We start from the raw sequence: 25,033 nt of genomic DNA, 5'->3' as shown, positions 1-25,033 counted from the left end.
CGTTGTAGGTTAATAGGAAGAGGAAATACAGGGCTTTAAAAATGTGAGTGTGTGTGTGTGTGTGTGTGTGTGTGTGTGTGTGTGTGTGTGTGTGTGTCTGTGGCCAGCATGATGTAAACGTTGTAGGTTAATAGGAAGAGGAAATACAGGGCTTTAAAAATGTGAGTGTGTGTGTGTGTGTGTGTGTGTGTGTGTGTGTGTTTGTGTGTGTGTGTGTATGTGGAATGTTTGCTCTCCTATACTTATGAGGTCTAAACATTCTCACAAGGCTCAAATAGTGGGGAATATCCTCCAAGTTAAGTAAATAAATGTAATATTTTTTTTATAATTTGGTATCTCTGCACAACTATGTGCTGTATCATCTGTACAATGAAATCCTTGGAGCAATACAATCACTAATTTTGAACCAAGTAAAACCCTAGTGATCAAACCTTATGTAGATACTGTCTTAATCACATTTATATAATTGGTACATCATTTTATATGAATAAAGAGGAGTAGGAAGGGTGTGGGGGGGTGAGAAAGGTTGGCATAGGAGCTAAATAGACAAGAGAGAGAAGGCAAGAATGTACTCTGTGTCTTATTGGAGAAAAAGCTGAGGGAGAGAAAAGCAAAGTGACAGAAAAGATAGGGATAAGTGTGTGTGTGTGTGTGTGTGTGTGTGGGGAGGGGAGGCTGGTGGATGAGAGGGGAGCAGGGGGGAGAGGAGGGGGTAGATTGGAGAAGACAAAAAGGATGAAACAGATAAAAAGGATGGGAGAGCGGGGCATGCCTTGGGAAATAGAGGCAATCGATAGAAAAAGATGCCAAAGTGTTGGGGGGGGAGGGAAGGAGGAGGGGGTTGTGTTATATAACTCCAAAAAGGAAGCCCTGGATTGCAGAGTAGTCTGTATTTTGAAGCAAACCTCATCTCTTCTCCAAGTTTTATTTCTGTCTAATCAAAGCACAGACGCTATCTCCTGTGAATTGCCTGAACCTGAGGGTAAGCCAAAGCCATGTTTATGCATCCCAAAATGTCACAAAAGGCATGCTTGACAAATCGACATTTTTACACTGAGGGATTTCTGTATGGTAAACATTATGGGTCAGAAGCATCTCAAACAGGGATCTCACTTGTTCATTAGCTATGTAGAGGGATTGATCGATTTAAATCGAACTCGGTAGAAGTTTTGTTATAATCCACTGTATAACCTCACAATTGTCATACTGACATATTTTCAAATTCACTATATATTGCATTAAACGTAGTCTGGATCAGTGGAAGTACATTACCAGGACAATTGCCTGACATCTGGCACGGTCGTCCCTCACCTTCTGCTCTCTGTGTTGCCGTTCTTAAACTCTGTTCGCTTCGGGAAACAACAACAAACTTCGAGCTAGCAAGCCCACTGGTAAGAGCAGATTACGTTTAACCATGTATCCAGCTACTACTTCATTTAATATTGCATGTGGCGTTTTCTTTTGATGGTGCAATCGTTCCACCAAAACAAGTTCCTTACCGAGGCTATTTTGTATAGCCACCGTCGCTGCGTCCGGAGCTTAGCGCCGCCCAAGATGATTGGTGATTGGTTTAAAGTAATGCAATCAACCCAGACCATTTTTCTCTCCAATCACAGAATGTATGTGTGGTGTAGCCAGATCTTACTCCCCAGCTCTGTGCAGATAAGTCTGGCAATGCAATACTGCATTAAATGTAAAAAAAAAAAAACAATTTCTTTTGTTGCCTATTAAAGGAATCACTTTGTTGTTGGACCCTCAGGCGCTTATTTCTCTCCACGGATTTCACTTAGAATATGTTATCCCTCAGCCCCTGCACATTATTTTTAGTATAAAGTATATATTCTGTAGGTCTTGAGTTGGGAGATACAATGTGTGAAAAGAGAGCTGTAGCATTTGGAGCAGCATGCAGAGGGGAGCCGCCAAAATAGAGAGAGAATATCAGCAGCACTGCCTGCCAGCCTCACTGAGCTGCTTAGCAGGGCTTAACGGTGCCCGGGGGGTTGTGTATGTGCATGTCAGTGTGAGTGTGTATTTTTATTGTGTGCTTTCCTTCTTTATAAGCCCAAAACAAGAGCTCCATGTTTCGGGGTCAGATAGAGGCCGGGAAATCTGAAATGCAGAACTTTGTTGGAGAGTTGATAACTAGTCAAGCAGATAGTAAACTATAGGTGCAGGTTATTTTACTGCAGCAAGATGACGGAAGGAAGACAAACTTGTTTAAGTACGCCATTTCTACCTACATGGGGGTACACTTGTGGTGTTCTCTGGTCACATTGGTCACGTAACTGCTGTGAAACCTAACTGTCTTTTACGTTGCGTGGCGCCTTAAGGGTCTTGCTGTGACATCCTGAAAAGCAGCTCATTCTTGTTGCAGTCATGATTGACAGGGAGAAATTCCACCATGAGATCTGAGCAGATAACGAGCTACACACTATCTCCTACATCACGTCTTGTCTCCTCAATGAACTGTCGACCTGACCAAACAGCAGGGGTTGTCAGTGCATCAATCCGGATGATCTCTTACTTACTTCCTACCCGTGAACACTGCCGTTACATCTTTTCCACGGCAGGTATTTCTTTACTCGCCTTGAAAAGCACAGGTGTAACTTACAACGTGAATGATGGCTCTTTTTCATTTAAGTGCTCCAGTAAGCCATGCCAGTGATGCCGGCGTGCACAATAGCAGGGCCCTAGAATTGGGATGGAAATGGAATGCAGCCACCATTCATGTTAGTAATTAGACACATGCTTTTCCTGCTATGAAATGCCAAAATGTCTGCCAATGAAAAGGTCTTTGGAATACCTCAAATTAGGTTGGTAAACATTTTCTCTGCGATGCCCTCCAACATAACTCATTCAGGCTCAAAGGATTATAAAGCAGCGTTAGATTCAACTTGTTTCCAGTTCATTTAACTGTGAATTTAAGCTCTGAATGAAATAAGTTGTCATATTCACCAAATAAAGAAACAATGGAGAAGAATAAGGCATGATTGGCTAAACAGTTTCAACCCACGATGGTTCCAGGGCCCCAGAGAAAAAAACTGATTACATGACTAAAGGCATCTGACTTAGTGAAATAAAGCAGACATTGCTCAGGAGGCCTAATGTGTTGCAATGTCTCACAACATATTGCCATGGCATTCTGGAAAATCCGGAGTTCCTTGCAGCATAGGCCAGCTGGTCAAGCCCCAAAGCTGATTATTTTGGGAATGGGGGTGCCATGTGTGTTTGTGTGTGTGTTTCTGTCAGTAACGTAATTAATTCTTTTTCTAAAAAAACAAAGTGACCAAATCTGCTGAGATTAGGAAAAGACCATGAACTAAAATAACACTGATTTTTACTATTATTTACTGTAATTCGTACTATTTTGAAAATAACAATATCCGTGTGGGTCCATGTAGAAATTGGAAAAGTTATGGAAAGACACTTTAAAAGCTGAGATATTTGTAAATGCCAGAAGAATATGCTGTATGTACTAACAAATCATGCTATTTTGGCAAATGACGGTAAAGCTGTATTACTTTTTCTGTACTAGTGTGTGTGTGTGTGTGTGTGTGTGTGTGTGCGCGTGTGAAGTGAGATCTTCTCAGTTGGAGGACTACTGTAATTCAGTTTTGACTTCCGACATCTGCAACAGACAAAGGTGGCCTTCCTGCCAAAAAACAAGGTACTCCCTGCTACAAATTTGTCTGACGGAGAGAGAGAGGGAGGTGTTTGCGGTGTGTGTGTGTGTGTGTGTGTGTGTGTGTGTGTGTGTGTGTGTGTGTGTGTGTGTGTGTGTGTGTGTGTGTGCGCTCCACTGACCCTGCCTGACCTTGCTTTCCCATTTCCTCCCCTACTGTCATGAGTAGGCAGACACAAAATCACAGCTGACGGTTTTCTTCCCCCCAGGTACCTTCACATCTGATTGCACCAAACCATTAGTTTGGGGAAAATGCTGGTGCTGGTGCTTTGTCCTGGAGTGAAAAAAAAAAATCTAACAGAAACCTTTTACCACCAAAGCAAAGGAAGAAAATGGTTCACATTTCTCTCGAAGGGCATTTAACTTCACATTATCTGTGTGTATTGTCTATTTGCTAATGTGCATGATGTCATGTCACTAAGCTTAGTGCTAATTTGATTAAAGAAACCTTCTCTGGACACAGAAGTAATAACCTGGAGGTCTGGGTAGTAAATGGGAGCATAATCTAGTATCTTCCAAACTTCCACACCAGCCTCACAATTTGTTTCTGTATTTAAAAAAAAAAAGGATTAAATGACCCTGGATGACTGATACGTATCACCAGACACTGCTCTATGGAGCAGTGTAGCCTCTTTCAGCTCACTCGTTATAGTTTTTGACCACAGCAGGCAGCAAACAAAGCACTGATAACAAACTGTATGTTACCTGTCCGGCACCAAACAGAAGACAGACAAAGCAATCAGCTGGTGGGCTTTGAGCAGAGACAGACTGGCCATCGGGCAAATGCCAGAAGGGCCGCCTTCTATGGGTCGCTACTGATAATAACATTAATATCTTTGGTTACAGATTTATTTGATTAGGACAATGCACATTAATCAACATTTCTGTAAATGCGCCAGGGTTAGCCAGTCGGCTAATTTTCAGCTGTAGTCCTAGTTGCATGACTAGGTCTAGGTTAATTTTGTTATTATTACTTAAAGTTGTTTTATGCATGCAGCAAACAATATTCTAGATAGGCCAAAATATAGTATTATAGCTTATATAGCTGCGTTGAAAGATGCACTCGGAAGCCAGAGTTACTAATTTCCAAGCTTGGTTATTGACACTCGCATTGATCCCCGCCCCCCATTATAATGTGGCTATACACCAGTGCTCTTTTAATATTTTGGTGAAACTTTTGTGATATGCACTGTGGCTGTGCTTTTTGATCTTACCATGTTTTGGTGGAGAGGTTGTATTATGTACTGTGCTTTAACATCGAGCCTTATTTGTGCCGAATGTGCCTTTAGTGGAGTGTATTGTATCATAGCACCTAGCACCCTCAGATGTTAAATTGTTGTTGGCATACGTCACGGACTGTAGCGATAGTGGCGTGTGTCGTTTCTGTGTGTGTTCTGAATTTCTGCATTCTATTCAGTCTGTTTTTGTGGGTTTTTTAATCAATGTTTGGGTGGGGTTGGTGTGATTTGAAAATAGGGCCAGGGTGTTACAAATGCCAAGGCCGTTTTTTGATCCCAGTCCATCACTGGCTTTGTGCATTTAGCAGCTAAAGAGCCAGATATTTTGAGTTGGCAGAGACAAAACCAGAGCTAAAAGGAATGTCAATATTGGACGAATATTGGCTCTGTTACTCCCTATCTGCACGATGTGTATATACATTAGAATAAATAGAGAAATGCATATGGAGCCAGAGTGTGCAACACCTTTTTCTTACTTTCAAGTGTGCGTTACTTTTCTATATTAAATGTACAACTTGTCACCATATTAACTTTAAAGGTATGTCAGTGTTGCGTTCACAGCCAAAACTATTGTATTTATTGCAGGTTTTACTAAGGGGTTTTAGTTGCCTATAGCCATACTTTAGTTTCCACATATGGATATGGTAGGACCAACCAATAATAAGTATTTAGGAGAGGACAGTTTGCAGATGTATGTTCTGTATGAATGATATGATGCATGGACAGATGTGAAAAAATGTACCCAGAATTCAATATGCCCCTAAAGCTGTTTTACTAATGCAAAGTAGTGGCAAATTAATGTGAAGAATGGGGTTTCTGATGAAAAAGAATAACAATAGGATCGTCATTGGATGCCCTTATCCTGCGGTCTTTTTTTATGTGAGTGGATTCAGAGAAGATAATATGTAGCTGTTTGGTTTTCTGATGTATTCTATTCCCATATCCTGCAATGTCTATTTCTTAGTGAGTTCCTATCAGTGATGAAATGTTACATTTATTAGTACTTTTACTTACTTCTAATCTAGAGCAATAATTGCATCAATACCTGTTTACATTTATTCTAGTGTAATACACACTCTTATTCCAGTGCAAAATTACATTGGATTTGGCGCCTGGGGTAGCTCACCTGGTAGAGCGGGCACCAGCATGTCTTCCCCCCCTCTCCTTTCATATCTACAGCTGTCCTGTCTATTAAAGGCTAAAATGCCAAAAAAAATGGTGTTGCTGGCTGTGGATGTCTGTTTGCTTAAGTTGTTTTTGTCTTAAGTTGATTTTTTTATTGCACTGATCAGGAGTGCTCCCAATGTATGTATACTGTACAATGACAATAAAGGCTTTCTAAACTCGTGGCTGGGTTGGCTCAGTGGATAGAGCAGGCGCACACAAACTGAGAGGTTTAAGCCTCGACGCAGAGGACCAGGGTTCGAATCCAACCTGTGATGATTTCCTGCATGTCTTCCCCCTCTCTCTGTCCTATCACGTAAAGGTGGAAAAGCCCAAAAATAATCTTTCTAAATTCTCTCTTTCCAACCTCCCTTCAAAGTAAAATCACTCCTAATACCATTAAACTTCACTATATCATTTTCAAAATATCTAACATTTCTAAACGCCCAAAAGAACAACAAAAGTACATCCCCATATTACAAAATTAGAAGACACTGTACATCTATGATGTCTGACTGTTAGTGGGTGGTTTGGGGGTGGATTTTTTTTTTTTTGCACTTTCCTCCGCAGACATTTTATAGAATTAAGCCGACGACACCTCTACGAGACAACCGTTTTTGGCATCCCAGATCCACCTCCACACCCGCTGTCAGTGCTGATCAGACCCCTACATGTCTACAATACACCACCGCCATCACCACCCTGGCATTACACCTACAGTTACAGCTCAGCTTGGCAAGCAATCTTTATCATTTACTGTTAAAGAGGCAACATTTGAGATCTGAAGATGCTCAAATTTGTGATAAAAACAGGAGGCGGAAATTTGTGCATCTATCAGAGTTGACAAGGAAGGTGGCTGTGGGGTCACTGAAGATCTGAACGTGTGTTTCTAGCTTGGGTGAGTGAGGAAGGAATCAATGCCTGTACGTGTGTGTCTATATGTGTCCATTAGCGTGGGAGGTGACAGCAGGGTAAGCCACAAGAATATCACCCAGAATCCCTCAGTGATCAAAGAACCTAATTGCACCATGAAGAGAGAACAAGAGGCAGGAAAAAATAGAGAGGCAGGCAGCAAAGACTGAGGGAATGAGAGAAAGACAAATAGTGACTGAGACGGATGGAAAGGCTTGGAGAGAAAGAGAAAAAGGAGACAACAACACAGTCTGCGTTGTCTTAAATGTGTGTCATAACAGTGAGAAAGTGAAAGAGAGTCGGCTAGATGTTGAGAAATGAAAGAAAAGGGAGATTGAAGAGAAATGGAGATCAAAAGCCAAGATGCCATTACAGAATCATCAAAAATAATTTACACTTTTATGATCCCATAAATATAAATTTAATGAACACACTTTGAGGAATCATGTTGATACAACACTCATGTACAGCTTTAACTGAGCCCTAAAGGAAATAATATGTTGCAACAATGTTTTACTTTGACACATATTTAACTAGAAAGCAGACAAAGAACAAATTGTCATTCACAGTTATGGTGTGAAGAGTTGGCGGAGGGTGTTCATGCTAGGGCTGGGGGTTTATTGGTTAACACACTTCAACAAAGCATTAAAGGGGCCTTTATGAGCACATGTAAGAGAACACTGTTACTGTTTAACTGTCACTGCCTAGACTGTTTGTTTTAGTTTTTCATCTCAAGCTTTCAAGCAGAGGATGATCACTGAAATGGCATTGTGTCATACAAAATGCAGAATAATTCTCTACATGAGATGTAATACAGTTTTAATTTGCTGACCTGACCTCCAGAGGTAGCCTACAGTTTATATAAAGCCCACAACAAGCAGTTAAAAAAAAAACATAAAGGAAGACAAAACAATGCTGCCTGGTAATTGATGCTTTTGATTATGCATTTTCATACTGTACCTCTCTAATTTATTAGGTACTAGTTGTACTGTATGGGCTCCATGGCCACATCACAGTTCACTGCTGCCAAATGGCAAATCACAGCTTTATAAATGATTATTTCCAATACCTTGTGTATTCTATACAGGCCCTAATATATTGCTCCCTACTGGGGAATTAGTTCTGCATTCACAGTCAAGCAATAACACTACTGGGATGGAGGAGAGGAATCTTTTTTTTTTTTGAGTGACATTCCAATTATTGATTAAACATTGGGCTCCAAAGTAAACCAGTAGTTGTCGCTTTATACAGGTTCATGGTTAATCGCTTTTAACCTAATTGTTTGAATTATCTTCACATTCACAATTCCCACCCTCTAATTTATGTTGGGGGCGTGTGGAAGAGAGCAGCATTCCCAGTTTTATTTTTTTTTAAATGTGTGGTCATATGGTAACACGTTTTAACAACCCCGTTCTGTTCGTCACATAGTCTCACTTATGCGTAAACGCAACGCGAGAGGCGAAGCTTAAAAGTCATCATAAAGTATTGGCGTTACATTTGGAAGTAGTAACGAGTGTGAGGAGTAATCGACTATCACTTGGAACAGCAGTGGGGTTCACCTGTGGAGGTGTCTGTGATTGGAGAGACTTGCGCTTCACTCCGCCCCCCGGCGCGCTGCCCGCCTCCCCAAACCCAGAGCGCACACAGCTCCGCACTAGCTTCCTCTCCCCGCCGCATAACATGAGCTCCCTTCTCTCCAAGCGGACGCATAACGATACAGATGGTTTCTTTACGATATCCCGCTTCATGCTGACCGAAACTGCTGTTGTTTAGGAAAAATCTCCCTGTCCCCCTGTTACCGGTTGTGTTTTTTTTTTTTTTTTGGATGCGCCATGCACTCTCGCTGGTGGAGTTGTGGCATTCGGCTGGTGGCATGGACGTGGGTTTGGAGTCTGGCATTGCTCGGAGCGTGGTGCATCCCCGCAAATGAAGGTAAAGCACGCACAGAGACACATATAGGTTAATGACACCGCTGTTTGGTAGCCTACGCGACTTGGCTTTAATTGGCACTGACAAGTCTGAGCGGTTAAAGGTCTGTCTCTGGTGACCCAGTCCAGACCCTCATTTAGCCTGGCTACACGGTTCCGACTTGTTTGACCATAAAGGATGTCGCCTATGAAATGTATTTGAGCAGATATGTTGTTAATGACAGCTGTGCGCCCCCACTCCAAAGACTGTGTATTCTGAAACGGTAAAAGCTGAGATAAAAAAAGGACCTTTGATCAGAGCATGTGTCTCTCCAGATAACCAGTCCTTGGAGGACTTTGCAGCCCAGACAGACGCACAGTGCGCTGCGAAAATCCCCGTATAGATCTGAAACAGCGTCCTGCGCAGCTTGGAAGGCGCTTATATTGTCCTGTTGAGTTGACATTGACCTTAAAGCACTTCATGGTGTTTTAGATTAAAAAAAAATAAAGCTTCACAGTTTTAATTTACCTGTTTTTTTTAATCTCTTATAATAATGGGAACTTTGGGGTTTTTGCTGCGATATTTCTCTTCATTTTAGGTCCAGTCTAGTCTGGCATTCTGCCTTGTAAAGATGCGGATTGAACCCTTTTAACCTCTGAATCCTGTTAACATGTCAGCCCGTGAGTTCAGATAGTAGCTTTTTCTTGATCTCTGTCTGATATTAACAATTTCATTTGGCACCACCACATTATTTGGTGCAGTACTTTCTGTATACTGTAAGTTCAGTGCAAACTGTAAACTAATCAATTGTCATCTCATCTGAACTAATGCACCTTCCCCCCCCTCCCCCACTAAATATCAAATATGGACATTTGCAATGTGACTTAAAATTAGAAAGGGGAAAAGTGTGTGTCAGATATTGTTCCCACGCTATTGTCTGCAGACTGAGCAGCATTTTAATAGCTCGAGCTGAATGCCATTGTTTGTGGCTATTAGACAGCATTATCCGGGAAAGAAAGAACATTCATCAACCTGCTTATTCTTCACATGGCAGATTTATTTGGTCAAAGTTTAGATTCAGAGAAGTGGCTCCAAAAGTGTGACCATGGGAAACTCAGGGGTCCTGGAGCGTTTTTTTGCAGGTAATCCTTTCAGCAACGTGTAGAACAGTTAAAGTTTACCTAGAATGTATGGTTACCTCTTTGTGTCAGTGTTCTTTGAATTAAATGACTGCACTACATCCTATACTGGTGCAAACTGGCATACAAGTGTGACAAGTTCTCCAAAATCACCTAAAAGGAGTATTTGAAATCTATCCAATGAGGATTGTTGTCTGTACTGTAGCACCAAAACCTCCAGTCAAGATTCAGGAGAGAGAGAGAGAGAGAGAGAGAGAGAGAGAGAGAAAAAAAAAAAAAAAAAAAAAAAAAAAAAAAAAAAAAAAAAAAAAAAAAGAGAGATCCTGAATCATCTGAAAATTAGTCAGACATTTTTTCCTTTGCTGCCTTTGTTTATCACACCTGTCCTTTGTTCAACAGCACAATGTTAAAAATCGGTTTCTTGTTCTATATATATATATATATATATATATATATATATATATATATATATATATATATATATATGACTAAAAAAAAACATGAGCTTCAGCTTAACAAAACCCATCAATGAAACTGTTAAACACCTAACCCCTGAAGGAGCTTTTGCCAGAGGCTGCCATTCAACTCAAATTTTAGATGACTTTGGCACATTTGCATTGGCTAACTCATTGTAATTGGAAAAAGTAATACATTGGGGACTTTGGCCACCAACCCATCTCAATGTTTGTCTTAATGTGAGCGAACAGGCTAAATGCTGCATATTGTGTCATGTTACAGCAGTCTTACCCCATCCAACTGCTTTTTAAATGGAAGTTTACCTTTCATTTGCATCTACAGTGCAGGTTGAATTGAAGGGGAAACAAGTGAACAGAGAAAAGTCCTGATGCCTCCTTAATTGTAGTATTATCCTTTAGCAGTGATGCCAGTTATCCTGCAGTGGGGCTCCACCACTCATCACTGATACTGAGACACACTGCGCACACTGTGCCACCTTGATTAATTCCCTCTCTCGAAGCTAATCCATCCTTATTTAAACTGATCAATTTCCTGGGAACATCTCGATACAGAGCCAGATGCCTCACATCTGTTTTAGAGAGTGTCATTGTGTTTGGTTATTAATAATAATAATAATAATGTCAGACTAATGAGGGGTGTGTGAGCCTACACTTTAGGGAGTTTAAAACCCATCACTTTGCTTTTAGTTGGTAATGGCGATGATCAAATGAGAATGGTCGATTTGGGTAAATTACAGTAAATGGCTTGAAAGAAGTGCATGTCTGCGTGTCAAAGAGAAGGCAGGCCATTAAGCCCAGAGCGATCCAAGCTAACATGTAAATGCCATAGCCAAACATCAGGAGGCACCGACAGGGGGGAAAAAAAGGACTAAAGATACAAATGTGTTGAAGAAATTGCAAGTTTTGTACTTTGTACGGACACACTTTTTATTTGGGATCACTGACGTCAAGGTGGTACTTTACCCATCACCTGCTGGAGTGCTAAACGTGCGCAATAAAAAATAAAAAGCAGCATTGCCACTTTCACATCACATATTCAGTTATCATTTCAAAGAGAATGTTTTTTTTTTTTTTTCTTCTCAATACTCCCCATGCTGAAAATCCACTTGCTCTTTGAAATGTTTAAAATATTTAGAGTATATCCATGAAGTGATGCCACTACAATAGTTTAAATCACTTCATTTGTTCAGTGGGGATGACTTTTAATAATAAGTTCTGTAGATCATTGTCACGGCTGAGCTGTAACTTGTTAGGTGGTTTGATCCTTAGAGAGAGCGAGCAAGTGAAAGAGGTAACATATCCCTTATGATCTAGTTCAGCATCACTTATCTCTTCTTTATGGCCTAATTAGTTGTCTAATCGCCTCCTAAGGACATCTTTTATTATTCTCCACAGAGCAGCGGAGACTAGTGTAGTGTAGTGTGTGGGTGTGTGTGTGTGTGTGTGTGTTGGGAGGGGTTGCAGAGCGAGTGTGTCTCAGATAGTGAACTAGCTTCCGCCTCATGTTTTGTTCTGCTTACTCCACCTTTTCACTGCGGATGTCTATTCTTTTGTTGACATAAGGGCAGCGTTATTATGAGCATCAGTTGTTTTATTACATGGCTTATCATAGGACTGGACATATTGTACCCAACAGCTGTCTTAAGATATGGATAATATTTATGAGATTAAACCTTTGGACGATTGATTTAATCTCTTAAATTCAGTGTTAGTGTTTGCTCTGTGTTAATGTTACACTAGCAAACTTATCTTTTTGGCGGCTCCAAAAGGCAGCAATAGGTAACACAAATAAATGCAGTCCGCAAGGTACTCGCTGGTTTTTACCAACCTGGTTGGTCTGTGATTCTGTGTAACGTCTGAGTTAAGAGAGATGAAAAACAACTAATAATGTGGTGTCCAGTGTCCTCTGTAATGAGTACACACACACACACACACACACACACACACACACACACACACACACACACACACACACACACACACACACACACACACACACACACACACACAATTGAAATTTGTCAGTTCCTGTGTGAAAATAATTGACATATCCAATAACCAAAAATAAAATTGCATCAGTAGTGTGTAAATCCCCACCAGTTGCCATGGATGGGGCATTAGTTAGGCGTCTCAGTAGGCTACTAGCAATTTGCATATATTAACAATAGAAAAAAAATCACATGCATGGGAAAATAGTTGCGTATCAAATGTTTTGAATTTGCATATACAGACTATTTTTCATTGTTGGGTGCCTTTCTTGTGAGTTTGATCACATTTTATCCCATTATTTGTGGAAAGGAGTGCATGAACCCAGCCTCTCAACTTGTTATACCATTAGAGGAACCCAGAAGTGATGGCATGCCACTGCTGATCACTGGTGTGGGTGTAGACAAACCTTAACAGGTTATACTGCAGAAAAATGATTCTCCAGCACCTGATCTGGTTATAATGACTAGCTTGAATCCTTAATTAATTAATTCAAACTTCCAACCTTGAACTTGAAATTGAAGTGAAGCTATGTTGTGATTTGAAGCATGTATCAAAGGGACTGAAACAGTAAATTTGCAAGCAGTTAAGCATTCTGTCTTAAAGTGAGATTTTTAAGACCAGTTAGTATGCAACAGATAACATAGCTTCTATTAGTGATATGCTCAAATGTCTAGCACTTAATCTGCTCCCATTACAACCATTACAATGAAGCGTTCAGTTGGACTTTCTCTTGTATTGTTTGAGTACACCCTGTGTCAGACACAGGACAAGCCAAACGGTATCACAGATAAGATAAAGAAAACTGAACTCCGGCCTGACAAAACTTGAGTCGTGTTTATGACAGTACATGTCATATCCTGGCAAAATCGGACGAGTTTGGAAGATGTTGCAAGAGACACCCTAAAACGGGATAAAAATTTTTAATTCAATTTTATTTATAGTATCAAATCATAACACGAGTTATCTCGAGACACTTTACAGATAGAGTAGGTCGAGACCACACTCTATAATTTACAAAGCCCCAACAATTGCAGTAATTCCCTCAAGAGCAAGCAGTGCGACCAGTGCGACAGTGGCGAGGAAAAACTCCCTCTTGGGAAGAAACCTCGGACAGACCCAGGCTGTTGGTAGGCGGTGTCTGACGGTGCCGGTTGGGGAATGATACCATATGTTCATTCATGTGATCTACTGGAAAGAAAATTCACTTCTTGTAACTGCAGAAGGGTTACGCACTTCAGACCAATTGCCATTTGGTCTTAATCAACATTATGGTGCAATCTAATCAGCTGAACAGGCTTCATTCTGTGGTAACACACAGAGCCACAAAGAAAAGCCTACAGCCTGAAGACATGTTCAAGAACTTTTGTGACTTTGTTGTAGAAGAAGCATTTGGACACTGCACCAGTGCTGCACAAGAGGATATGGAAACATGTTTTGAGGAGTGCAGTGGTCAGGCTATTGCACTTGACAGCTTTCAAGTGAAAGGCTGAGAAAGGAGGATTTTAATGGATCAGTTTGAGCTGAGAGCACTGTTAAAGGGTAACTACTTTTTTTTTTCTATGTACCTATGTTTTTGTGTCTAAGTGACTGATGGGAACAACAATCTTTGACATTGCTCCAGTATTAGGTGAGATTGCTGCAGTCGCCCACTTGGCTATTTTGCCATGGACAGGCTAATCTTCTAAGTGTCTGACACCACTATGGAAAGGATTTCTAAGGAGGTCGACCTTTCTGTTAAAGAGTAAGATCCTTTTTTATGCGTTTGCTAAAGCCACCAGACTCCATGTGAATAAACCGTAATTTTAGCTATGAAAAATACACTTCATTCCAAGTCGACAGAAACAAAATAAAACTTTGAAAAGCTGTTTTGGGTCTTCTTTCCACTTTTCCAACCATCGCAACTCTAGTTTTGGTTTTAATAAATACATTGTTTATCGATTTACATGTGGAAATATGTTGGCTCTATACACGCTAAAGTATTGTTTGTTTTTTTAAATGGAGTCTGGTGGGTTTAGCAGTGCGACCTCAGAGCTGTTTCTGGTTTAAACAGAAAGGTCTTAAAGAGGTTTTTAAAAAGGCCTATCTCTGTAGGGCTCCCTTCCATAATGTTGTCAGACACTTAGAATAATAATCTGAGCCTTTTAGTGGCAAAAAAAAGTGGACCAAATTGACGATGCACATTTGCCCAATAGGGTTACATTGCAGCCCGGTCTGTGGCTGCCGGTTACAGTGTTCACGCTTAATAATGGACCAGTTTCAAAGATTGTTGTTCCTAACCGTCACTTTCACACAAAAACATAGGAAAATAGGGTCCAGGTTGAAAAATAGGATCTCTTGGAGTGTAAAGTTGGGTGGTTTTTGGTCAAGGGCGTCCAGGCCATGCCAAGTGTTATGTCAACTCTGACCGATGATGAAGTGGCATTTAAATGACTTTGTACAACAAAAAAAAGAAATTCTCACACGTCATTCATTTCATACACTTCATTTAAAAACCGTTTAGCACGTTATACAAATGAAAACTACAGAGGTGCATATCTGGAGCGAGTATCTCAACAGGTCGGAATTTTCGGTTTTGTTTTTATAATTCTCAGTTTGTAATTAAGATTGTGTCAATTCTCAAACTCACCTATGAATCTACACACCATCATCTTTTGTGATGCACCTGGAACAATTTGACTTACATTAGCTGAATACCTATCATGATTGTAGTTGGTTTTATATTGGTCACATTAGTGGATGAAAAAGACTGGACCCGACCTGGTTTACATGAAGAGGAAGTCAGTTTCTCAGTTCTATCCTTTTTATGTTTTGATTGGTTGTATGTCTATACTTAAGACCTTCTGTGTCTTTAACAGTGAACCTGCTGGATTCTCGCTCTGTGGCGGGAGACCTGGGATGGGTGGCCTATCCTATGAATGGGGTGAGTATGACCATTGCTAAGATGTTTCAATTGGTGGTTAATTTTGCAGAAATATGAATCAAATTCAAGAAATACAGTAGGCCTACATTTTTTTTTTTTTTTTTTTACAGCTGTTGTGTTTTTTTACTTACTATTGAAGTGGCCAGTGTTGATAGTGTCATGGTTTCTTTATTGGTTTTCTTTTTGGAGGCTCTTGTTGAGTTTATACAGACGTGTTGTTTTTATGTTTATTTGACACAGTTAATTCCCTTTATGACAAGAAAACAGACCAAAGTTTGGTAGTTCAAATTCTTTGTAGTGTTTTGGAAGATTCATTAAACTTTGTTACCCATCAGCAATCATCACAATTATGTGACCACAAAACAAACTTGACCAAAGACGCCTGTCTGTGACTTTATTATTTTACACTGAAGTAAAGGCTCTTCATTTGTTTGATCAAGGTTACAGGTCATTTCATTTCCAAGAACTCTCACTTCATTATCAGGGTCAATTGAATTCATGAATAAGATATTGAAAGTCACCATGGAATATATTATTCTCATGCCAGCAATTGAGTTTCCATTTCCAAGTATTCCCAGGGTGAAGGCTTATTAGAGAATGGCTTACTAGAGTTGGGAAATAGGTATTTCGTGGTATTATAAAATGTATTCTAATGAAAAATAAATGGTGTTTAAATGTATTCTGGACTTTCAACACTACCTCGACCCATGAGAAGGTAGTTGACAGCCGAATCTGCCACACCTTTCCTTGGAAAATTATAATTCCGCAAACTCGAGGGGATTGAAAGTGCTGTGCTCGGTTCAAACAGGAATTCATTTGTGCATTCATTTAATCCACAAAAAACTCTCATATAGTCACAACTCCTGTTGGCAAATATGCAGCTATACACGCCGGACCAGTAGTGCTGACCATAGCGTTTTCTCAGCTCTGGGTATTCAAATCACGGCCCACTCTGTGGCTGTATGTAGATGGGAGAGATAGTGCTGACAAAAGCTGCCGTATGCGCAATCATATTAATGAAGATGTGATTATGGCGCGTGGTTTCTACAATGCAACTGCATAAAAAATTGCATTCAGGGAGGACGGAGGGAGAGGAAAGAAAAGACGTGATAAGGCGATGTAAGGATCTCCTAATGACATCCTTTCTTATTAGCTGTTGTGTTTTTATTCGGCTACAGTTTAAAATGATTAAAATTCAATTTTTTCGGGTAAACTTGTCTGACACTGAAATGACAAGCGTGTCCGACAAATAAATAATTTATTCCCTGTTTGACATTTTAAATACTGGACGTTATCTTTGTTGGCCATTATAATTCCTATCATGTTGAGCATACGACAGAACCCAATGTGCAGCATCCACTCCATGCACACAAGCACACACTCACACTTGGCAGCAGCAGTCTTCAGTGGCGAAATAAGATGTTGAGGAGGCATGGAAGTTGTTTTTTTCATTATTTTTTTTTTTTAGGCTCATGTTCCAGATGGTTTGTTTCATCCCTTGTTTTTTCCTCCTCCACCCCGCCCATCCATTCCCATCATTTCCTCTCCTCTCATTCTTCACGTTTTTTTTTCTGGCACAGCTCCCATCCATCCTTGTCCCTGAACATTCATTTCACTCTTCTTATTCTTGTCATCTGCTTGTCTTTTTCATCTCACCATCTTCTTTCTGCTGCTTTCCTCTCCCAAAGCTCCAGTGTGCTTTTAAAGTTCTTGAAACATGCGTTTAAGCGAAAAAGGAGATGGGAGTAAAATAAGCGATTTAAAAAGTGTTTGAAATGTGATGGATGACCTTGAAATGATAAGACACATTTCAATGAGCAGCATGACACTGACATAGTAGCTTGAACTTGACGACTGTAGATTGTAAAACACAAATAATTTAGTTTAAGAGCTTAAGTTGTCACTGAAAACCCCTTCTATCCTCATCTATGACAAGCTCCTGGAACGTTTGTGTTCAGAGTCCTTCTCTTCTTCTTACACAGCCTTCTTTATACACAAGCGCAATATAGTATATACTGAAATTAAAAGGCCTTAAGAAGTGCCCTCTTTAAATCTAAGCAGTCTGTCTTGAAGTCATAGCTAGAAGGAGACCAAAGAAAATGTATCCAAGTCTTCATGGGCAGCGGGGAAGATAATTTTTTTTCTTTTTTTTTAATTGGAGAAAGAGACAAAAGAGAAGAGAGTTTGTGGCATTTAAAAAAGCAGAATTGGTTTTATTTTGTCTCTTCTATTCTATTGTTGTCTTAATTGTGATAGAATTATGGACATTATTTACATACAGTTATTTTGCTGGTACAGAGAAGAAAATGGTATTATTGGAAAGAAAACAACCCCCAAAGTTCAAGGACGTTAGTTGAGGCTGAGCTATAGTTCAAAGAGACTGAGTTGGTATTTTAGAATGTCATAACTGGAATTTCAGGCGCTTAATTAATAGTTTGCATCCTTTGCAATAACAATAATGTAGTGTTGGGGAAAAAAAGGGGACAGAAGGAACATGGAGACATTTTCTTCCCTTGCCCATTTGGGACTGTTTGGCTGTCAACCCTTTGTCACCTAAAACATCCATTACTTCCCGTTCCCATTGCGTTGGAGGAGTGCTTAAATAGGGTTGCCGATCATATGCAATCAGGTGGATGCTGCTGCTTTAAGCATCTTGAAGGATCAAGAATATAACAATACATGTCAGGAAGGAAGATGCCATCAAAGGGATAGAGCCCACAATATAGATCATTTTACTGTCCATCTGTCTCAATTACCTCCCATTTTGCTCCGTCTTTATCCGAACATTAGTAGGCAATGTCCACTGGGCCTGTAAAAACCCTGACACACCAAGCCCACCTCAAAGAACCTAGCACTGACAATAGGTTGACTTATGAAACGCGTTGTGTCGCCTGACGTCGCCTCAATTCTTCTGTTAAAAGATTCATCAAAAGAAAACGCAGACTGAAGCCGATGGCTAGCTGACACACACCACACGCTGAGCCTTCGTGACAGGAAAAGGCCGGTAGAAAACCCTTAAAACATTGCACAAAGAGAAACAAGCCAAAACTAGCCCACCATTTCCCCATCACTGTGATTCTGTAAAAATGGGACTTGATACAGAATTCAGACTGAGAATATGTCTGACTAAAAGTTGCAAGAGAGGGTTGAGTTTGGTTTAGCTTTGCCTGCTTTTGCTTTTCAATAGTGCTGAAGGATATGAGGAGAATATTTAATTGCGAGTCTATAAAATGTCATAAACTAGTGAAAAACGTTCATCTCAGCAAGTGGAGGGCGGTGATGGAGAAGGGGAGGGGGTGGAGCGGGGGCGGTCGAACAGTGTTTCTAGGTTAGACTTAAGATTGGATAATTTAAAGGAAGAATAGAGGACACAGAGGGAAAATGATGATAGACACGGATGACATGAAAAGGCAGAGGAATGTGACACAAGAATAGGGATGTTGGCGTGAATTACATGTAGGCAGAAAGGGTGTGTGTGGGGGTTCTTGTATGGATAAAGAGTGAGAGGGACAGTTCTATCACAGTGCCATGACAGTCAGCAGTAATGGGCGGTAATAATAAGTTGGAGACAGCTTTATATACTTAGAGCCTGGAGGGCACTCAGCACAGCCACAGGGGGTCTGCTGACGGATGTGACACACACACACACCCACACATATTATTGTCTACTAAACAAATACACACACACACACACACACACACACACACACACACACACACACACACACACACACACACACTAATGAGGAGCTGGAAGGATGCCTATAGGGACAGTTCAGTGCAGGGAGCGAAGTGGAGAAGAGGCGATGCAGAGGTGAAAGAGGCTAGGGCTGCATGAGAAGGTCAGAATTGGACTGAAATTAAGAACCTCTACATTATTAGGACCATTTACCACCATTGGGACCAAAAAAAAAATATTTGCTCAAATCACACCAAACAGATCTTACTGCTAATGGTATCTAGCCATGCAGACCGTTTTGGTCTTTGGTGTCAGGGTTCTTAGAAATGTACCTTTTTTGAAACTGATTGTATTGAAAACAATGCCATTAAGAGAAGGAAATGATAATTTAAGAGCTTTGTGTATCTTTGAAACATGTGACGTGGGAACCAATGTAAAATACAGATGTGTTTCAGTTCTGGGAGTTAAATTATGGAATGGACCTAGGGATGAGTTAAAATGTCGTCTCTGCGGAGTTTCCTTAAAATGTAAAATAATTAAACCTTACAATGTAAAATAATTAACTAACTAATTTAGTATGGTCTTCTTTTTTTCTTTCTTTTGTATTGCTGATATTTTGGGTTAAGTTATGGATTGTATAGGATAGGCAAAAAAAACCTTGAGCTTCAGCCTATTCCTTTTTTTAGTTGTTAATCGTGTGAGTTATGGTGTGTGAAATGGATTCATTCATTCAACTTCTGCTGCCACCCTAAAATAATATAAGCACATGGAATGTAGTTCACGTTGCTCAAAACTTTGAAAAAATACATCAGAATTGATCCTATTTAAAAAAAAAAAAAAAAAAAATGTCCTGCTTACTGATGAGAATTCATAGCCTGGATGCCAGACGAACTTAGCCCCGCCCACAAAATTCGAGGTCGGGAAGTTCGTAGTATTCTGACTAGAATCTGAGTATGACCACGTCAGGCTAGAGAATTCACATTATTTGCTGTCAACCATTTTTTTATAGGAACGGCTTACAGTTATCTGTGCATTATTCTGAGTAAATGGGATATTGTTTTAAGGGAAGAGACTTCAGTGGGTAAATCCAAAAGTATCTTTATGACTAGACATCACTAGGAGTAAGTGGAAAAATGTCTTTTTTCTTGGAACTTTTTCACATTTTCAAAACAAATGGATGGTGAATTGCTTATAATCATTGAGAGGCAAAGAGGCAAAGCAGACCTAGATCTACATTTAAAATGAACCTACAAGCAGTCATGGGGTTTTAAAAGGATACACTATTAGTGCATGCATTTGTTTTTACAGTGCCTCATATTAGCATGGGTGGTCCTGACCCCGCAGTGTTAGTATGTTGCCCTCTGCAACGAGCTTTGTGTTTGACCTCGGAGGCCCCTGCCCACCTAATACCCTGTACTATGGTTTTAAAGATCCCATGGAATAAGCACTTGAACTTCTAGTAAAGCAGCTCCTTCCTGGAAAACCATGCTCAAAGTCATCACAATCCATTCCTTCTGCCGGTGCCTACTGTACCAAATCAGTCTTTTTCTGCATGAATACTAGCCCTTTGTTTTATACTTAAGATGTCTCATTTCTAGCATTGCTTTACCAGAACATGCATCACTAAAGTTAAGATATCATTTCATGACAGCGTTTAAAGCAAAAGTGTGAAACTTCTGACAAAACTAAGCTGTATCCTAGTTTATTCTATCCAAACTAGTTGATGGAATCTCACCTAAGTCACATTTCATGCGAAATTTCAAAAGTTCAATTAAATGCCATTGAAAATTGAATGAAAGCACATCTAGTGATCTTTATGCGTGCGTGTGTTTGTTAAGCTGTGTAAAGCTCAGAGCAGGCTGGTGGATCAGTGTGATCTAACCAGTAAGAGGCTTAATGTCTGCACTGGGAGTGACTGGGCTGGAGTCTTGGAGAGATAGTCACACACAGTCACTCAGTCACACACAAGCACACGCAGATCTGTGCATCTGCAGTGTACTTGTGAGGGCCCTCATTAACATAATGCATTTATTGTAACCTTAACCTAAACTATGTCTAGCCTTTACTCTTAACGGCAGGGTTGGTAGCTATTTCCAATATACAGTTTTTTTATACATTGCTTGAAACGGTCTTTACACCCCTATAGCAATACATAACTAATGGGCTCTGAAAAAGGAGCGAAAAAAGATCCGCCATCTGTAGCTTCTGTAATCTTGTAAAAACGCCCACCTATCACTGCCTCGCGGTCCGCCTGGAAAGAACCAATGAAATGCCTCCTTGCCCTGTGCGCCTACTCTACCCCTCCCGTGTACAAGCCGGAGCTCAATGAGCATCGTCGCCGCATTGCTAACAGTAGTCATGTTCGTTTTAAACATTTGGTATGATACTATTACTGATGAATGAGACATGAAGTAAAGTTGCGGTCCTTTCTCCGCTCTGCTCTGAAACAGCGGCGCAGCAACGCAACGGCGCAGCGGTGCTCAAGCACTTCTGTGTTTGGGTCGGAGCCATGCTACTTTGAAATCTTGCTAGCTTTTCGACAATACCAACCCTGCCTTTAAACTAAGTGTCAACCCTCAAACAGCCCATGGCAGAATTCCGATTGGTTGAAATGTCCGTACTTTCCAGAAATGGCCTCACTCTCACGGCCTAAAACTCAAACTGGTCCTCTCAAAGATGGAAGCGCAAGACCACAAACACACACACTATAAGCATATCAACACGAAGGCATGTGCATTTCACATAATGTCTAGTAACTTTGACGATGCCTTAATTTATTCACAAATGTTTCAGAAACTGAATGACGATACTCCGAAACAAAAGAGGCAGACTAAAGCAGGGAGGAATGGAAAAAAGAGACAGATGGAGAACACGACAGAGAGAAGCAAGAGAGAAGACAACGGCTACAGCGAGGATTGATTAATATGGGCTATTAAGCTATAACACCGGATCATAGTCTGGTCCCTCTGGCCATATTACAGTGACATGATGAAGCGCCTGTATTAGCCATGGGAGAGTGCTAGTGATGCAGATAATAGCCACGTCCCAGGAGACCTGCAGAGGGAATTAATGCTGCTGTCTGACACACAGGCATGGATGCAGACGCTCACAATGAAGCAAATGAGACGGAATCATTTACATACGTGCACGCACACAGACAGGCAGGAATGGATGCATACAGACACACTTACATACAGGGGTATAGCTATAGAGAATGCACAGATGATAACAGGGTTTTGGCACTGATACTTTTTTTAAACCCATACATTGGGAAGGAATATAAGCTCGTTTTCAACAAAAACCTTTTTACACAAGGAGCCAAAGTTCGCATGTCAAATGCTGTTTAAACAACTGTAAGAACTTTGTCCAAATAGCTGAAATTGCCCAAATAAAGGTTTTAAAATATTATACTACTTTGTACTCCGCTACATTTGTCTGACAGTTCCTTTTCAGATTAGGATTTAACATAACCAAAATGTATAAGAAGGTAGAGTTAAAGATCAAACCATTTTGACTTGTGACCCCTTACAAAAAAGCAGTGTGTAGTTGGGGCCCCTTGTCACGTTTCATATGTCTCTGATGTATTAGTAGTTCCACCCAAAAGACATTTCCCCTTTAAATTTCTCAAACCTTTTCATTTAAATAAATGCTCAAGGCTCAGGGAGGTACACGTGTGCAATATATCACAACACTCGCAAAAAACGTCCAAATATAGATAAAACTTCTGTATCAGAACTTCTGATTTTCTTCTTTGCTACGTCATTAAAGGTGCTGTAGGTAGGATTGTGAACATCGACAACTTCTCAGTCCCCCCTCCCCCCCCCTTTCCGCTAAAGCCCAAAACGGTCTTCTAAGCCCCTCCCCCCACAAGGGAGAATGATGATGATGAGTGATTGACACACAGTTAGACTAAGTGTATACAATGTAGTTATAAGTAGGGTGCGATTTTACTAATAGACCATATATTATATACCTAAAATAGAAGTATTTTAAACTAAGTAAAGCGCTGTGACGTGAATAGTCTATAGTGCGATAGAACGATAAAATCTGAGCAGCAATTGCTGGTTGTATTTAGCTGCTACAGAGCTCCGGGATGCCGGGTACCAGCGACAGTTGTTTAGCCGCAAATAGGTGACTGTAAGCCGGCTACAGGCACTGCCAGATGACTGTTCTTTCAGGAGCCATGATAGTAGAGTTCAGCCTGAAAAAGTGAGCGTCATGCAGCGATGACAGTTAAGGTTTAGGCACCAAAACGACTAGTTAAGTTTAGGAAAAAGATCGTGGTTTTGGATTTAGACACTCCCGAGGAAGGAACGAGATTTTCCTGGGTGAAAGTATTTAGTTTTCGCCGAAAAGTGAACTCCGCTCTACGTCTTGGAGCACTGTGTTTTCTGTTGAATATTGAAGTGCATATTTAAGTGTTTGGCATGCCTGGCCAAGTGGCACTATACACATGGTATTGCAAAGGGGATTTAATGCTGTCTTGTTTTGTTGTGCATGATCCAAAAACAGATTGCATCCTGGTTATAGGTACCTCCACCTTGACCAGCTACTGTATAACACTGTAATGGCGCTTTTCCATTACATGGTACCTGCTTGACTCGCCTCGACTCTACTCGCCTTTTTTGGTTTTCCATTACGGAAAAAAGTACTTGGTACCTGCCAACAGCGACAGAGGGGGGTGTCCTGAACAAACCTGCCATTTTTAAATAGTTTAGCCAGCTGTGTTTTTTTTTTTTTTGCTGCCTCCAGCTTCATTTGAAACAAAATTTGTCTTCTGGCTGTGGCAACAACAACACACCTTCGACGTTCTGTGTGTGTGTCGCGTTAGGTCACGGCAGTTTACTGCGGCGCCGCTATGATGACCCGCCACGCTGAGGCGGTACTAAAATCTGCAGTGGAAAACGAACGCACAGTGCGTCGAGCAGGTACCATGTAATGGAAAAATGCCATAACATGCTGCTTACGCATTGATGTATCAGTATTACAAAGTTTTAGTAATAATGCCACACATAATGTAAATATATAAAAATTTTAAATATGTCAGTCAGAGAGGATGATTTACTGTAGGTACTTTTACTCTTGATATTTTAAGTACAAGTAGCTACTTTTGTACTTTAATGCTGTCGTATTGGTACTTTTTACTTAAGTAGAGGAGCTGCATATTTCTAGATAGACATTTATTGATCCTTTTCGGAAATTCATCTTGCACCATACAGCTCGACAGACAGACAGACCACTGACAACAACAGGACCACTGAACCCTCCCTCCCCCCCGCACAACAACAATACACAACACCAAGTATCTCTACATTATAAAATGGTAAAGTGCAGTATCATTAGCACCAGTGGGCTATCAATAGTAAGGTGCAACATCATCCGTGACATTTTAATATTATACAAAAATGCAGTATTATCACACACAAAGGAACAAGTTATTTTCCCTAACTTATTCAGTAGTGTAATGCTGGTAGGAATAAATGATTTGCGAGCCCGGTTGGTTTGTAAAGACGGCACCCTATATCTTCTGCCTGACGGCAGCACCTCATACGCCTGGAATAGGGGATGTAGCCCGTCACCGCAAATTGCTTGTCCTTTCCTCACTACCCTGGATTCGCAGATCGTGGTCAGAGAATGTAACTGATGTCCAGCAACCTTGCTGGCCATGTTAACTATCCTTTGTAATTTACTTTTGTTTGTCACTGACAAAGACAAATACTAGGCAATGGAGCAGAAAGTTAAAATACTCTCAACAAAAGAGCGATAGAAAAGGACCATCATGTCTCTTTCTACTCTGAACTGTCTCAGCTTCTGCATGAAACACAGTCGCTGCAGACTCTTTTTTTTTTTTTTTGTAGATGGCAACAGTGTTGGAATTCCATGATAGCTTAGCATCTATTATTGTAAGTATTTATACTTACACCAC

General features: G+C 40.5%; 1 protein-coding gene across 4 annotated transcripts in view; it reads left to right on the top strand.

Moving 5' to 3' along the window:
• The first annotated feature begins 8,636 nt into the window (after positions 1–8,636).
• Positions 8,637–25,033, top strand: part of LOC120545595 (ephrin type-A receptor 5) — a 74,828-nt gene continuing 58,431 nt past the window's right edge. For 2 of the 4 annotated variants that reach the window (XM_039780098.1, XM_039780097.1), the window contains exons 1-2: positions 8,637–8,928; positions 15,364–15,428. In XM_039780098.1, the coding sequence (XP_039636032.1) occupies positions 8,829–8,928; positions 15,364–15,428 (165 nt within the window). In that variant the 5' untranslated portion in view covers positions 8,637–8,828. The remainder of the gene's footprint in view (positions 8,929–15,363; positions 15,429–25,033) is intronic. The other 2 variants (XM_039780096.1, XM_039780095.1) reach the window with 2 other exon arrangements.

The sequence above is a fragment of the Perca fluviatilis genome, chromosome 17 (assembly GCF_010015445.1).
Source record: "Perca fluviatilis chromosome 17, GENO_Pfluv_1.0, whole genome shotgun sequence".
Lineage (NCBI taxonomy): Eukaryota > Metazoa > Chordata > Actinopteri > Perciformes > Percidae > Perca > Perca fluviatilis.
Note: the sequence above shows the minus strand (reverse complement) of the source record. Positions and strands in the feature narration are given on the sequence as shown.